At 37.3% G+C, this 16,045-nt stretch overlaps 1 protein-coding gene across 2 annotated transcripts in view; it reads left to right on the top strand.

Annotated features, from left to right (window-relative positions):
- The window catches only part of LOC144075595 (receptor-type tyrosine-protein phosphatase gamma-like), a 113,455-nt gene that overhangs the window by 21,843 nt on the left and 75,567 nt on the right, over nucleotides 1-16,045 (top strand). For both annotated transcript variants that reach the window (XM_077602824.1, XM_077602823.1), the window contains exon 2: nucleotides 5,998-6,102. In XM_077602824.1, coding sequence (XP_077458950.1) covers nucleotides 5,998-6,102 — 105 coding nt within the window. The remainder of the gene's footprint in view (nucleotides 1-5,997; nucleotides 6,103-16,045) is intronic.

Raw genomic sequence — 16,045 nt, 5'->3', positions numbered from 1 at the left:
AGTAGAACATGTTAGACTGTTTTAACTTGCTACAGCTGATCAAGAAGGCATTTCAATTGTACACCAACTCAAATATTTAAAGTAGTTAGCAACTAATAGCGACTGAATTTTCCACACTATAAGGCACACCTTCAATGAATGTTCTATCATAAAATTGTTCATATATATGAAGCACACCAATTATAAGACGTAGGAGTAGTGGTGGTGGTAGTAGTAATAATAGTAGCAGATTGTGTTATACATCCACTGGATGGAGTTATACTCAAGGGAATTTAAAAAATGCTTTAACAATATTGATCCATATATAAGTCGCACCGGATTATTAGGCGTACCCTTCAGAAAATATAAGTCTTTTAGTTATGCCTAATAGTGCAAAAAATGTGGTACTAACATCCGTACATGCATCCTAATTTGTTTCTAGCTTGCTCTTCATCCATTTTGCAATGCTTTGAGATAAGAGAATGTTACTTGGAACTCGCTATCACAGTTGTCACTCCCAAATCTAAGACATGCGAATAATTCATCCAAATGATGTATCATTGCTCGGCAGCAATCACTTCTTGTTCCCCCGCTGTGTAAGGCATAACTTGGATTAACCAATTAGACTTGAAATTGGCCTTCATTCAAAAGTCAACCGTAGTAATCAAAATCCATCAACACATTGTACAATATGCCTAGTTTACTGTGCATAAATCCAGTTTAAAAAAAAATAGAAATAGAAAAAAAATAGTACCACAAACGACTCATTGAAAGTAAATAGAATCACAATAAAGGCAGCATTAAGAAGTTTCCTGCGTTTTAGCGCAAAACTAAAAAAAAAACTTCAGGAGAAGCAGATGTCATTTGACAGTTGCCTCAATGCTTTGGTGATGAGATAGCAGCTGTCTCTCAGTGCACTTTTTTTTTTTTTTTTACCAACCAATTTGAATCATGAGCTGTTTTGTACTCAAAATGAACATGAAACCACCCAAACTAACTTCTGTTTGTTGCAAATTCAGGCAAATTAAAGTTTTTTTTTTTGTCTTAATTATTCAGTTTAATGGTTGGCCTTCTCTGTTTCTAAGAGAAACTGTAGAAATTGTTTAAAGAGGAATGAAGTTTGCCTCCCTTTCAGTCAAAGTTTTCAATGTGTGTATTAAGGATTGAATGTCAAGTAGCCAGTCAGGTAGTCAGTAAACGACTGATTGACATGCGAGAAAATATTGTATTTCTTTCAGATGTTAGATCTGACATCACCCTTTTTAGGCATATGCCCACATGTGGTTGTTAAGAGTGGTAATTTACGCCTTTTTGGAGTGATGGTGTTCACCTAACAATGTGAAATTATGTTAGGGTACATTCTACGTATATTGCTATAAGTCAACGTTTGCTCTGTAAACTAAAATTCTGTGAGTGCTCTCAAGATAACCGGTGGTGACATCACGTACTATAGGACGTTAGACGTTGTAGCTTTTCTACAGCTACTTCATTTATAACATAAATGTTGAATCCATGATGAAAGATGTCTTTGGTCATACTCTTTCTTTCTCAGAACCTGGTGGAAGCACTCTACTCCAAATCTAGGATCATGGTTGCCATAAAATCTCACAATTTATATGTTGACTAAAAAAAAATTAAGAATTAGGTAAAATAATATAAAATTGAGGTATTTTAGATTATTAAAAAAAAAGATGACTATAAACAAAATATCTAAGATTTGTAACAAAACAATAAAAATATATCTTCGGGAGGGATGTTGGCGTGGATTCACCATGCTGTATTGTTAATTATTATAATAATTGGCAGCAATTGCATTCATGTAGAAGCTTACAAGGTGGGAGGTCACAACATCCTCCACTAATTAACGGGAAACCCAAAGGTGCCATTTGATGATTATCCAAAATCTGAATTGCTATTTTGTGAGCTCTAATAGATTGGTGATCATTTTGTCAAGTTGTGGTTATGTCTCTAAATACTCAGTGGCCAACATTCTCTCGTCCAAATAACCTCATTTTCGGACTAAACGTTCCAGCGTAAATGTCACAAAAAGTGTAAAAAAGTTTTTATTATAACGACTTTTGATTTACACTGAGTCCTGTAGGAAATATGACTACAGGTCGACCAATATGTGATTTTTAAAGGCCAATGCCGATATTGTAAACAATCTAAAGCAGATATGTTTTCTTCAAAAATGGATTTGGTTATGAAAGGCAATTCATAAAAAAACGCTTTCACGATACTGGCAGGTTTGCTTTTTAGAGTCGAGGGTTGTAAATGTAAAATATTTTCCATTCCTTCGGTCCTATGTGAATGGAGCTCAAGATGAATCCAAATATACGATATGCGATAGGTACCTTTTAATGCTAATACCTGGGATGCAATTGATATTTCAACTTGACTCTTGAATGTCTTAGGCAGATGAAACACTCGTGGTGTTTGTTAGGTTGTTGTTGTCTTTTCGAAAGTCTCTCAAGGGTTTCTTTGAGTTGTTGTTGAGTGTGATATTATGGCACAAATGAGCAACGGAGGAGATTGCCCTTAGGGTGATGAAAAGGGGGAAACAGTTGTTCGCTACGGCATTACAAGCTCTTTTGATCCCTAAGGCCTTTTAACACTTCTTTTCCCAAAATAATGAAAGGTAAAAACTTGAAAATGTGTAAGACATGCAGGTAGAATATTAATAGTCATAATTTGCATTGGTTTCCTTTATGTAACATATAGGACTTGCAGTGAAGCTCTCCTCCCATCTCAGGATCAGCACAAAATGCATTTTCTGCTCTCCTCAATCAGAAATGCTGTGGCTTTAATCCTTTGCCCTCGGGGGACAGCTGACATGGATGAGAGTAAACTGTTGACATGGAGCTGTCTCCTATGCTCTGTGATCAAAGCGTGCACGGCCCTCCTGTTTCACAACATGCCTTCAAATATTCTCTGAGTTGCCGCCGCAGAGACAGCCTCCCTCTTTGTTTCACACACATCATTTTAATCCACCCCGAGTTGATAGATGTGATCACAAACTGGCTACTTAGGACGTTTCCACTGTAGCCTCTGTGACCTTCCTCTAAGCACGTTGCGTCCGATTTCAAATTTGCTCACGTCTTGGTGAATACCATTTTTGGAGGCATCAATGTGCAAATTTGAAGTGCAAGGGAGAACCGTGCTTGATGCAGCTCTGTTTAATTAATCCCCAGTAATGATGCAACTATTAGTAACAGCAGAGATGATTTTAAGTGGCTTGGGCGGTGAAACTGTGCGGATGCTGTGATGGGAGTCAAAACATCTTATTGACTTCTATACTGCCCGCATGTTATTGTGGCATGTAATTGTTTGATGTACAACAAAACAAATTGTTCACAAATTTGAGCCTGGGGTCTATTTTCTGCAAAGGACTAAGGATCCCGCTATAGTAGGCCTGGGGGATATGACAAAAAATGTTATCTTGATTACATATACTGTAATACCTTGAGATACGAGCTTAATGCGTTCCGGGACTCAGCTCGTATGTCAATTTACTCGTATCGCATCTCATTTTCCAAGAGAGAGAGAAATAGGACAGGAGAGAGACTTGACGGACGCGCTCGTAATCTTACGTTACACTAAATTTAAACCTTCATGTGCAATAACCGAGGCAAAGATGATAAAATATTCCACCGCAGCTTTCGAGGCGGAACTTCCTGCTTCTCCATGTGTTCGTTTTGTCCAGGTAGTGTTTTAAAATTATCGAACCAGTCACGACTCGCTATGAAAGGTTTTTGTGGTGTCTTTTTCAGATGCTTGCTTTGCTTTCCAGTCCATGTAGATTCTGCTGGCTTTTTAGAATATTATCTCCAGCTAACTGTTTATCTTTTATCCATATTAAAAGAAGGCTCTCCATCTCGTTATGAATGTCACTGGGCAGCTTGGAAATTATGGTTAGTCCTTTGGGAGGCTTGATATCCTTCATCCTTCTGCTTAAGGATGAAGGATATTGTCGAAGTACTCCTCTCGTTCTGGCGAGCCAGCTCAGTCTCGCATACACCAGTCATGTTTTCAATGATTTTGTGCTTAATATTATAAGAAAAGAGAATAAAAAATATGATGATTTTAAAGTATTTTTGTTGTTCTGTTGTGCAATAAAAATAAAACATATCCCTCCTAACACTACGAAAAGTAAATAATAAAACCTGCAGAAATTTTGACAGACGTCTTTATTTGTTTAAATTTGCCTTCGAACCAAAAGTTGCTGTGCAATATGAAATAAATAAAATAATCAACTGTAGAAATCACCTTTGGTAAGCAGACCATTTTCAGACTCACAAAACGAAACAGAGTAAACTTACCTCACATATGGCCATTTACAAAAAATTAAATAAAAAAATTAAAAAGTTGGGATGAACTTAACCCATTTTTACCCAAGATAACAAGTTTTAGATTTTTGAAACATTTTCATTTACATCGAATGGGTAAACACCTTGATATCAAGTAAGAAAAACATTGCAGGATGTCCTCAAAATAGCTGGAGTTTTTTTTAATGCCTCGTAAATACCTGTGCACAAAGAGCAGCCTTATTGGAAATGTTCTTAACCCACTGTCCTCATTTGAGGACAGCCTGTAATATTTTTGTGACTTGATATCAACATTTATGTAAATGTTCTGAAAACGTTGCAAAAATCTAATACTTGTTATTTTGGGTTAAGTTCTTCCAACTTTTTATTGTTTTTTTTGTAAATGGCCATATGTGAGGTAAATTTAAACAGTTTCTTTTTGTGAGGCTGAAAATAGTCTGCATGCCATTAGTGATGTCTTCGGTTCATTATTCATTTCATATTGCACAGCAACTTTTGTTTTGAAGGCAAATTTGCAAAAATAGACACCTGTCAAAATTTCTGCAGGTTTTATTATTTATTTTTTAGTGTAAGGAGGGAGATGTCTTATTTTTATTGCAAAACAGAACAACAAAAATAGTTTTTAAAATCTTATTTCATATTCGCTTTTTTAAATAAATTAAGGTATTATAGTTACGTTCATATTTGAATAAGGAGGAAAGTACTTTATTTACTTATTCACAGATGTTTGAACTTTCAAATTAGAAAAAAAGATGTGATGATTAACGTCTTAATTATCAATATCGACTGATTTTTTTTTTTTAAATCGTGATAACATTTTTTTTCATATCGCCCATCTCTTGATAATATGCAAATCTAAACTTCTGTGAATAAGTAAAAAACAATATATCATGACAGTACTACCTATGAACAATATGTCGTGAATTGCCATCCTCTCACTCTGTGGACGTGTAGATACATGCCCTGTGATGCAGAAATGCCACTCCAAATCAGGAAAAAAGTGTCACCCCCAAACGAGAATACTTTCAGAAGTGTAATTTTAACACACTCTACAATCTTAGGATGCTATTGCAAATTCTGGTTTCCCTACTGTAAGTAATATGGTTTTGAAGGAAAAAATATAAAATAAAGCTTTGTTGCTTGTCAATGTACAACAACAAAAAATGTGTGATTTAATTCTGTGCACTTAATAGTGTCACGGCTTGTGGCCGCCACAGTGTAGAGCATCAGTGGTGCAGCCGAATTCCAGGCCAGCTGCTGCTGAAATGGATGTAATTGTTCGTAACTGTTGGAGTGCCCAAGACATCACAGGCTCTGCAGGTTGGCAAATCTTGTCGTCTGCAGGTCTTGATGGTGATGATCATTGCCAGCTGTTCAGGCTGTGTCAAACAATGCTTACTGGACTGGAAGCGAGAAGTTTTCCTTGCACACATTTTTCTGTTATTGCTTATGAGGCTAAGACATCGGTGTGGTGGATACTGCAGAAGTGAATTTTGATCATCTCCCTCCAGGGTTACCACCATCCTGGGAGTTGCAGAAACTGCCATCTGATAAACTACTTGAACAGCAATATGAAATTTCAACTGTGGAAATTACATGAATGTGTTATATTTACAACCCACTGGCTAAACATAACATTAACATTTGGCAGTCTCATTTTGGCAGCTTCCCTAAATGTTTTTTTTCTCCTCAGTTTTGTCAGATGGCCAGCCTCACCAAGCTGGAGCAAGGGATCATGGGAGCGCAGGTCTAATAAGGGAGAGGAGAGCAGCTGGAGACTCTTACTGGTCCTACTCAGGTAAATCTCTCATTTAAAAATCACAGTTGTTTGTCCTTCCAATTTAATGGTCCTGGTAGGAGAAATTGTATGATTGGTGTCAGCATGGTTTTCTTCTTTTTTATGCATTCCATCTTCTCAAGAACTCCTCTATTTTAAGAGGAAGTCAAAGACACTGTACAAAGATATGATCTTAAGCTGCATTCCTGGTGAATGTTTTCATCAGATTCACACAGCAACAGATGGCTCAGATGTGAAAACAGCTGTATAAGGCAATACTTTAATGGTATATTTTTTTATAAGATCAACCGACAACAGTAATGAACAAAAAAACAGGAGTTAGAAATGTTCCTTGCGTTATGCATCTTGTAAGTATAATCATTGCTTAACAGAAAAAAAGCTTGAGCTTGCCCTGTTAGGCAAGCTAACAAATCAACACAAAATCAGATCCCCCCATCCCTACACACGCATTTATACACAAAATACATAAAAAAACTGCCTCATCAGTGATCAGAATAGAATGTCATTTGAGAATTTCACTATAATAATCATATTATTTAGTATTTTATTCAAAACAGATATTGCAATTACTATTTGGCACAATTTTTCTCCAGAATAACAGATAAGATGACATTTTTACTTGGATATGCTTTTACTTAGAGCTGGGCGATATGACAAAAATTGTTATCACGATTTAAAAAAATATATATCAGTCGATATTGATAATTATCATGATATTTTTTCTTTCAAATTTGAAACGTCAAACTTCTGTGAATAAGTAAATAAATGACTTTCAATCAATTCAATTATGAAAGTTTGAGTTTGATTTATTTAATAAGGGAGAGCACATAGTAATGAACAAATTCATTTTAAAGTTAATAAACATGGATATGTAAATGTGTGAGATAGCTGCCAAGGGTTAATTTCCATCTTAAATTCCTTGTGCAGGTTAAAGGTAAATGATGACACACACACACACACACACACACACACACACACACACACACACTCACACACCCTTCCAATGAAAAAAGAGAATATAAAATATGATGATTTTAAAAAGTATTTTTGTTGTTCTGTTGTGCAATAAAAATAAGACATCTCCCTCCTTACATTATAAAAAAATAAGAAAAGCTGCAGAAATTTTGACAGGCGTCTTTGTTTTTATAAATTTGCCTTCAAACCAAAAGCTGCTATGCAATATGAAATAAATAAAATAATTAACTGAAGAAATCAGCTTTGGCTAGTAGACTATTTTCAGCCCCACCAAACGAAACACCGTAAACTTACCTCACATATGACCATTGCTCAAAAAATAAATAAAAAAATGAAAGAGTTGGGATGAACTTAACCCACATTTACTAAATATAACAAGTTTTAGATAATTACAACGTTTTCCTTTACATAGAATGGGGAAACAACTTGATATCAAGTATGAAAAACATTGCAGGCTGACCTCAAATTAGGACAGTGGTTTAAGGACATTTTCAATAGGGCTGCTCTTTGCACAGGTATTTACGAGGCATTAAAAAAACAAGAAAATGCCTGGGAGAATGCACTTGGATCTTTTAGTGGATCGGATCTGTGTTGTCCTGCATCTCATTAATCGCTACTTTTGGCCGTGTTATTGCCCTTTTGCGTTCACGCTCCATGTTGGCCTCTATTGCTAACATGCTAAAAACAAATTTCCTCTTCTCCTGAGCGTTGGTCTGGAACTAGGGTTCATCTTGCAACAGCGCCCCTGCTCTCTATGGTGATCAGGTGGTGTGATTGCAGTTTAAAATTATCAAATTTTTATTGTAGTTTTTTTTTTTTTATTGCTGACAAAAAATATTTCACGATAATTATTTTTATCATTTTATTGCCCAGCTCTACTTGGAGTAGTCTTTCATTTCTTACCATTACTACAGAAATCTGTATAAGAATAGCTGCTAAAATACATTGAACATTGGTGACATTCAATTGTCCATAAGAACATATTTTTGCAAAGTCTGATGAGTAGTAAGGTTTACAATATTTGCTGATTTATGCAATGTATTTCAATCCAAAAAGATGTGCTCCAGAGGCACTACAAAACCAAACCGAAATGGGGTAGCGGCCACCAGCAGAGTTTGAGAGCAACCGTTCCAAAAAATGCCCTTTTCTGGGCCCTTTTCCTTTTTTTCCAAGACCATGGCAGAGGAACTCTGGCCTGGAGTGAGTTCCTGATTGATGTGCCTTTGTTCGTCACGGGGCTCTTACTCTTATTAAATTGTGTGTTTATGTGCGTGTGTACGTATGTATACTCAGCTGCCACTCACAATTCCTTCCTCTTGGAAAATGTCTAGAAAATAGATCTTTCGCTTTTTTGCATTCATACACATGACATTTCTGTGAATATTTCATACAAAATTGGTATACTTTCATAGTGTTCAAAGGGGTTAGGGGTAACATTAAAGATCGTAGATTGAATTATGCTAATATCAATGTACAATATGTCTCCATGAAAAAAACCCAACCACTTCTGGAACAAATTAATTTCGTAAGGAGAGGTACCACTGTACAGTGCTATTGGCCTGCACTATGTTGGGGGTACTATACTTAACTGTTGTTTTGCATGAACATTTTGTAGTGACAACAAACACAGCTGCAAACTTTAGTCTAGAATTGACCATACTTAGTTAGTATGGTCTTTTTATGGTATTACAGGAGGATATTTGCTTTAAACGTGTCTGCTCACCTGATTGTGTTATGGAGAAAGAAGCACATAGATGTAATTTTTGATGGTGGCCATGACTCCATGACAGTTCCATGAGTATGACATTTTAGGCATTATTCTCTGAGCTTCAAAGTATGCACGGGTGGATGGTGAAGGTTGAAATGTTCTTGTGCAAAGCCTGTAAAGGGCAATAACTGATGTTGCGTTTAAAGACTAAAAAAACATTAACCTGTCAGGATGAAAACTATAGGGGCATATAAATGAAGGAGCTACTGTTTTAATTATTAGAGCATTCCCACATTTTAATGTTCCTAATGAAACTAGTAATTAGCCAGTGATTGACCTAACTGTTTGTATGTGAAAGCTTTCTGGATTTCTTGAAAAACAAATTATGGCAAAGAAAAGTTCTGATAAGCATGGTTTATTTATTTATTTATTCTTAAGCTCTGCTTTTTGTTCAGCCATACAAATTTGCCACGGACACCGGAGGCCCCCGTGCAAACAAAGCTGTCCAGCGAGAAATAGAGGTTATGTGCTTTGGTAAAGGGCACCTCGCAAGATTTGCCCGGGAGACCAGAAGCACTCTGTTAAATTGTATTTACAGCTTCCAAGGTCCAAAAACAGCATACAGAAAAATAACTAACTTGCTCTTGGAATGTAATGTGTTTGTGTGGATGATTGCTCTGAGGGTGTCATTTGTATTCGATAAAAGAATTGCAGATGTCTTTATAGGAAGGAAATAGAACAACAATCCAAGTTTGCTGGAATGCATGTCAACTCAGATGTGGATTTCTTTTCATGTATGTATTAAATTAGAAAACACTGTACAGCTAAAGCTGTTCAGTGCTTCATTTATGCTTGTTTGAAGTTCAATTCAAAAATTCAAAATGGTCATGTTTGTGCTAGGCTGTCTTTTCTCCCACTTGACCATTCAGAAAATACATGGCTATGCATACATGGCTGTTTCATTTATTGCAATGTGTTACATTGAAGGGTGCTGTAGTCACTCGAAATATATATACGTATATGTATATTTTTTCCGGAGCAAAACCCTTTAAGATAAGTTAAATGAATAAATGGAACATTATTGTGCACAAGCATCAGTTTTTGGAAGTGTTTCAACTTAAGGTGAGTGGATCCAAAGACAAAAGCATGATGAATTAACAATTTTAAATGCATGTCCAATAAAGGAAAAGAAATGGGAAACCAGTACTGTTGATATAGCTGAGGTGGTAACATGAAGCTAATTAGTTAATAACCATCTCTGTACAAATTACTATGTAATAATTAATATGCAATAAATTGTAATTTATTTTCAACAAGAAGAACATTTCCAACCCGCCTCTCCTGTGTCCAAAAGTCTATATATTTGTAGCAGCAATACACCATTTGACACATTTCAATTGCGTGTGGATCGTTTAGCTTGTGATCTATGTTTGAATCCTGTTTAATGAAGACAAAACCCATTGATTGGATTAATCTTTTTGATCCCGTACAATTTGAACTGTTTATGGTTGGGTCCTCGTTTTACGACAGAAACTAAAACAAAGTTTGTGTTTAATTGTACAGTCTGCTAATCACCAGTCATCTATCTTGACTGCTTGGTGAAGAAAAGGAGGGCATTGAGGCAACATAGAAATGTCCGTTGCATTGAAAAGGTAATTAGCAGCTAAGGTTGTGAATGGAGGACCGACAAGCGTGCCTCAGCAGCTAAATGGTTATTAAGTGCATTTGCTCTGTGCAAGTGAGTGGAAAAAGAAATGCAGACAGCTGGCTGAGGCTAAAGCTCGAAAGCACTGGTGAGTAAACAAAGCTTCAGCACTGAGCTTCGTACTCTAACGTGCATATACTTAGTTTCATTTTCAACATCCTGTAGGAATCTGGTATTAAATTAAGACCCTTCATCTCGCCCTGCAATCGGCTGGCCACCGATTCAGGTTGTCCCCAGCCTCTGGCCTGGAGTCAGCTGGGATAGGCTCCAGCACCCCCCGCGACCCTAATGAGGATAAAGCCGTTCAGAAAATAAGATGAGATGAGACCTTTCATCTCTTAAATTACCCTCACTAGTATTTAAAACACATTCGTATTGTGTTTCAGTCACTTGTATGTAAAGTAATATGTAAAAAATATCTTTTACAGATGAGCTTGAGAATGATGTCAATCAAAGTTTCTAGATACCACCCCAAATACTGCAGAGCCATCAGATATTTAACCTGAGCACTCTATAAGCTAAATACAACACATATTTCTCCTGGCAATAATTATCCACTCATCATTTTTTTAAATTATAGGATCATTTCTTAGTATGGAGCAGAGTGATTGCGGTGAAGTGTGTAGTGTTTAGTGCTGGCATCATGAATAAACACTGTATTGAGAAGCAAGCTGAGGAAACATAAATTAACCAATCAGTAGAAATGATCTCAGCATTCGGTTTTCTATGAAAATTTGTACTCTGTTGCGAAGGGCCCCAAGTTAGAAATGTGAAACAATGAGTGCTGGAACATATAAAAACTCCTTTATTTATTACTATCTTCATGTGTGCATTGTTTATGAACTTTGATGTAAGTCGCATTAATAACCACAGTATGTAATTTGATGCAGTGATTCTATGGACATAACACAATTCTGCATTCTTTTTTATGGTGTTATTTGTTTGTGAAAAGTTTGTGCCTTAAAAAAGACTCCTAAATGATGTCTTCTAAAAGTGGAAAATGATGATTAAGGAAGGTTACGTGGCCGTAGCATACCATTACATAACTAATCGGTAGTGAGCTCCATAAAGAAAGATAGAGCAAAGATTTGCGAAAAGGCAATGTCTTTTAATAGAGATAAAAAGCATGTTCTGATACAGGTGGACAGCCAGTTGTAAAAATAGAACACGTATTTACGCTATGGACCATGGAATACATGATTAACATTCTGAAGAAGACAACGAAAAAATCAAAATGCATGTCATTATTGTTATATACATAACTAGGTTTTTCACCTTCCTAACTGTTAAGATCACTCAAATGAAAAACAGAATGGTTTTCACTCAAATGACTGAAATGTTTCATCAACATTTTTGAGAACACCAAAATTTATTTGTATTTTGTATTGCTTTTGGTGAAATTTAACTGGGTGGGTTTTCTCCAGGTACTCTGGTTCCCTTCCACATCCCAAAGATGTGAGTGGTAAGCTGATTGGACACTCTAAATTTCTCCTTTTTACTTGCTATTGGCTGGCCACGATTTTGCCTGGTGCCCTTGGTTAGTTGGGGTAGGCTCCTTGAAACTAGAACTATCTCGCATCCTTCCCGGAGAAATTATCAGACTCTGCACATCCCCTTTGTAGTAGCTTAGCCTTTGGTCAAGCTTGCTTCATCCTCAATATTTATTCGACTCTTATTTGTCCAGGTAAGGCATTTGAGAACACAAATTTATTTGTAATGCTGACCTAGCAGCAGGCAGAATAGTAAAACAAGATACTGTTACTCTTCTTGTGTTTAATGCCCGGTTCTCCCATAACCTTGCTTTGCTATCCTTCCATATTGCATATTGTGGAGCACTGTGTAGAGTTGTGATGGTGTTGGAGCCTATCCCAACTAACCATGGTCAGGAGGCAATATACACTCCAAACTGGTTGCCAGGCAATTAGAGGGAGCAATGGGACTAACAACCATCATTCTCACATTCATACCCACTGAAATTTTAGACTGTTCAATTAGCCTACCATGCATGTTTTTATTATGTGGGAAGAAACCAGAGTACATGAAGAAAAACTAAACTAAATGTTCCAGAGGAAGGCAGGAGACCCTTGACCTTAAAACTGTGAGGCCATGTTAACCAGTGCCACCCAACTAGTCTAACAATGAATCGATAAACCTGTCCAATTTAAAATAGATCAATCGAAATATGAGTGGAATATTGTGATATTGCAGCGGTTACGAGACTTGATCTTGAAGTGCCCTCTCCAGAGTTGGCACGCAAGACAGGCTTACACAGTGGTACCTCGTCATACGACCGCTCATCATACAAAATGCTCGTCTTACGGGGGAAATTTCGATCAAATAATTCGCCCGTGATGCGGTCAAAATTTCGTGATGCGACCAAGCCAGGTGGCCATGGCATTTTTTTTGCATATCTTTCGTGTATAACAATATTTACGAGCACCGGATGAGTTATTCAGACCAGGAAACGCACAACGCGCATGCGCGGGGAAGAGAGGGCTTTCTGGGTAATGAAGTATACTCGTGCACAGCTCAGCTGCTGCATTTCCTGTTATTTTTATCTAATACGAGGAGTATTATATTATTTCTCGTTGGCTGCTCATAAGAACATCGGGGGCACTGGCTCGCAACAGCATCCCCGGTAGCAACTCTATCATAGGCGCCGTTCGAGGGGATGCGAACACAGATGCTACAAGCTAAAAGGAACCGCTAGCCAGCGCCCCCGATGCTCCCGTGAGCAGCGGCGCGATCGCTGATAAAAGACTGCTGCTCGTTGGCAAGTGGTCGTGCGTTATCCGATTGTGAGGACATTTGTGTGCATCATTTTCGGAATATTTTGAAGGGAATAGTACGACAGCAAACAGCCCATCGATAGCGAACGTGAGGGTGGAGTGTTTGTTCCATTTACGAGTGCGTTGTGTGGAAAACCGAAGCCCCCCGCCCCTTTTGTGCCCCTCTCCCCTCGGCGAAATCCGCCCAATTTTAGTTAGATTAAACACTTTATTTCTATTAAACCACTCGCTATTTATTACTTTGTCAATATATGGCGAATTATAAGAAATAAAACATTTTTTTCAATCCAATATCCTGTTTTTTGTGTTTTTTTCAGAGAGTTGGAACGAATTAATTTGTTTCCCATTCATTTCAATGGGAAACTTCCCCTCGAGTTACGAGAATCTTGTCATACGAGCTCAGTCCCGGAACGGATTAAGCTCGTATCTCGAGGTACCACTGTATGCCCCTAAACTCATTCAGCAACATCCATGCAGAATAGCCTCATGTACACCTACTTAGCCGGTACTTTATCTTTTTAAATTTTTGTGCCGGATAATACGTTTGATTATCGATTTATTATTATTATCACAGGTGCACTCAAGCCAATGGTGAAAATCAAGGTGGTTGAATGGGTAGCACACTCTCCTGTGCAATAGGTGGCAGTATGCACATAATTGTTGCAATCTGCCATGATTCAAAATGTGGAGATGCTAACTTTCCTCTGTTTCAATGAACTTTTACTTTGTCATCATGTAGCGTAATGACACCTAATACATTACTTAATTTGATAGATGGGACTTCGCTGACCCACAACCTACACTCATTTTCTATGTAAAATAAAGGCTAATGATGGCTAGAAAACTGCAGTTGTTACCGAGTGACATCACTGGCATACGGCATCTTTGTGCATTACTTCCTCTTATGTCTAGTTTATTGTAGAGGCCAGCATTTTAGTTGGGTGTTTTTGGTCCAAGAAATTCAATAATTTAATCAGAAAATGGGTAATACATGTGTACTATTGTGTAGGAAATTAGAACACGAACACTGCCGATATTAGGCTCTATTTCTTCCCGTACAACTGAGCGCTGAACTGACTGAATTGATCACGTAGAAAGAAGTGGAGCAGCCGCTGAGTACTCGCTATTCTGTTATTTTAATCTGAATATTTTCCTCAAGACTGCTCTAACCAAGTGACAAATGACGTGCGACCGATGTGTTGGGTTGTTTATACAGACGATCCCCTACTTACGAACATACGACTTACAAACAACGGTACATACGAACATGTCTGCAAATTGCGTTTATGTCGAAAAATGTTCGTAAGTTCGATTTTGTATTGCGTGTAGTGCTTCTTTCCGCCGCTAATACCGACGCCTGGCGCTGTGAGCGCTCAGCTCACCCAGCATCCACCTTCCTCTGCCCAGTTCGTTGCAATGCGTAAGTTGCGTAAGTGCGGGACGTATCTCCAGTGCGCAAAGAACCTTTTTCATTTTTACCATGAAATATCTCGTGCAGCCATTATTCAATATGGTTGGTCAAAAGCAAAATGCTTCTAGTGAGGGAGTTGCAAGGAAGAGGCAAGCCATTTCATTTGAAACGAGTGGCAATAATAACGAAGCTTGATGCGCGTGAGAGTGGTGAGCGTTGCACGGTCATACAACTTGAATCGTTCGACCGTCAGTACCATTTATAAACAGAAAGATCGAGCAGCAGGACCCAAATATTGAACGTTGCACAAAGTTTGCAAATCAATTGAATGATGCCATACAGTGCTACCGCATCATTTATGATGAAAAAAAGAAGAAAACTGTGCAATCGTCGTTAGATCGCTTCTTTCGGCCAGTTTCTAATGCATAAATCTCTCTCTCTCTATACAGTACTGTACATATTCTCTCCATTTTATTACATGTTTTTTTCAGTACAAACCAATGTGTATTACTTATACAAGCCTTAAACATACAAATGCACTTATATAAACCTTCAATATACTTATATAGGCCTTAAACATAAATTATAATACAAAATATAGCACTGAATCAACTTACAAACAAATTCAACTTATGAACAATCGCTCGGAACCTAACTCGTTCGTAAGTAGGGGAGCGTCTGTATATGTGTTTTATTTATATTTATATATATATATATATATATATATATATATATATATATATAGTGCTATATTTTGTATTGTAATTTAAGTTTAAGGCCTATATAAGTATATTGAAGGTTTATATAAGTGCATTTGTATGTTTAAGGCTTGTATAAGTAACACGCATTGGTTTGTACTGAAAAAAACATTTACTAAAATGGAGAGATTATGTACAGTACTGTATATATATAGAGAGAGAGATTTATGTATTAGAAACTGGCCGAAAGAAGCGATCTAACGACGATTGCACAGTTTTCTTCTTTTTTTCATCATAAATGATGCGGTAGCACTCTATGGCATCATTCAATTGATTTGCAAACTTTGTGCAACGTTCAATATTTGGGTCCTGCTGCTCGATCTTTATGTTTATAAATGGTACTGACAGTTGAACGATTTGTATGCCCGTGCAACGCTCACCACTTTCTGACGCGCATCAAGCTTCGTTATTATTGCCACTCGTTTCAAATGAAATGGCTTGCCTCTTCCTTGCAACTCCCTCAATAGAAGCATTTCGCTTTTTACCAACCATATTCAATAATGGATGCACGAGATATTTAATGATACAAATGAAAAAGGTATTTGGCCACTGGAGATACGTTCACGCACTTCTGCATTGCAACGAAGAAGGTAGATG

Source organism: Stigmatopora argus, chromosome 6, assembly GCF_051989625.1.
Source record: "Stigmatopora argus isolate UIUO_Sarg chromosome 6, RoL_Sarg_1.0, whole genome shotgun sequence".
Classification (NCBI taxonomy): domain Eukaryota; kingdom Metazoa; phylum Chordata; class Actinopteri; order Syngnathiformes; family Syngnathidae; genus Stigmatopora; species Stigmatopora argus.
Note: the sequence above shows the minus strand (reverse complement) of the source record. Positions and strands in the feature narration are given on the sequence as shown.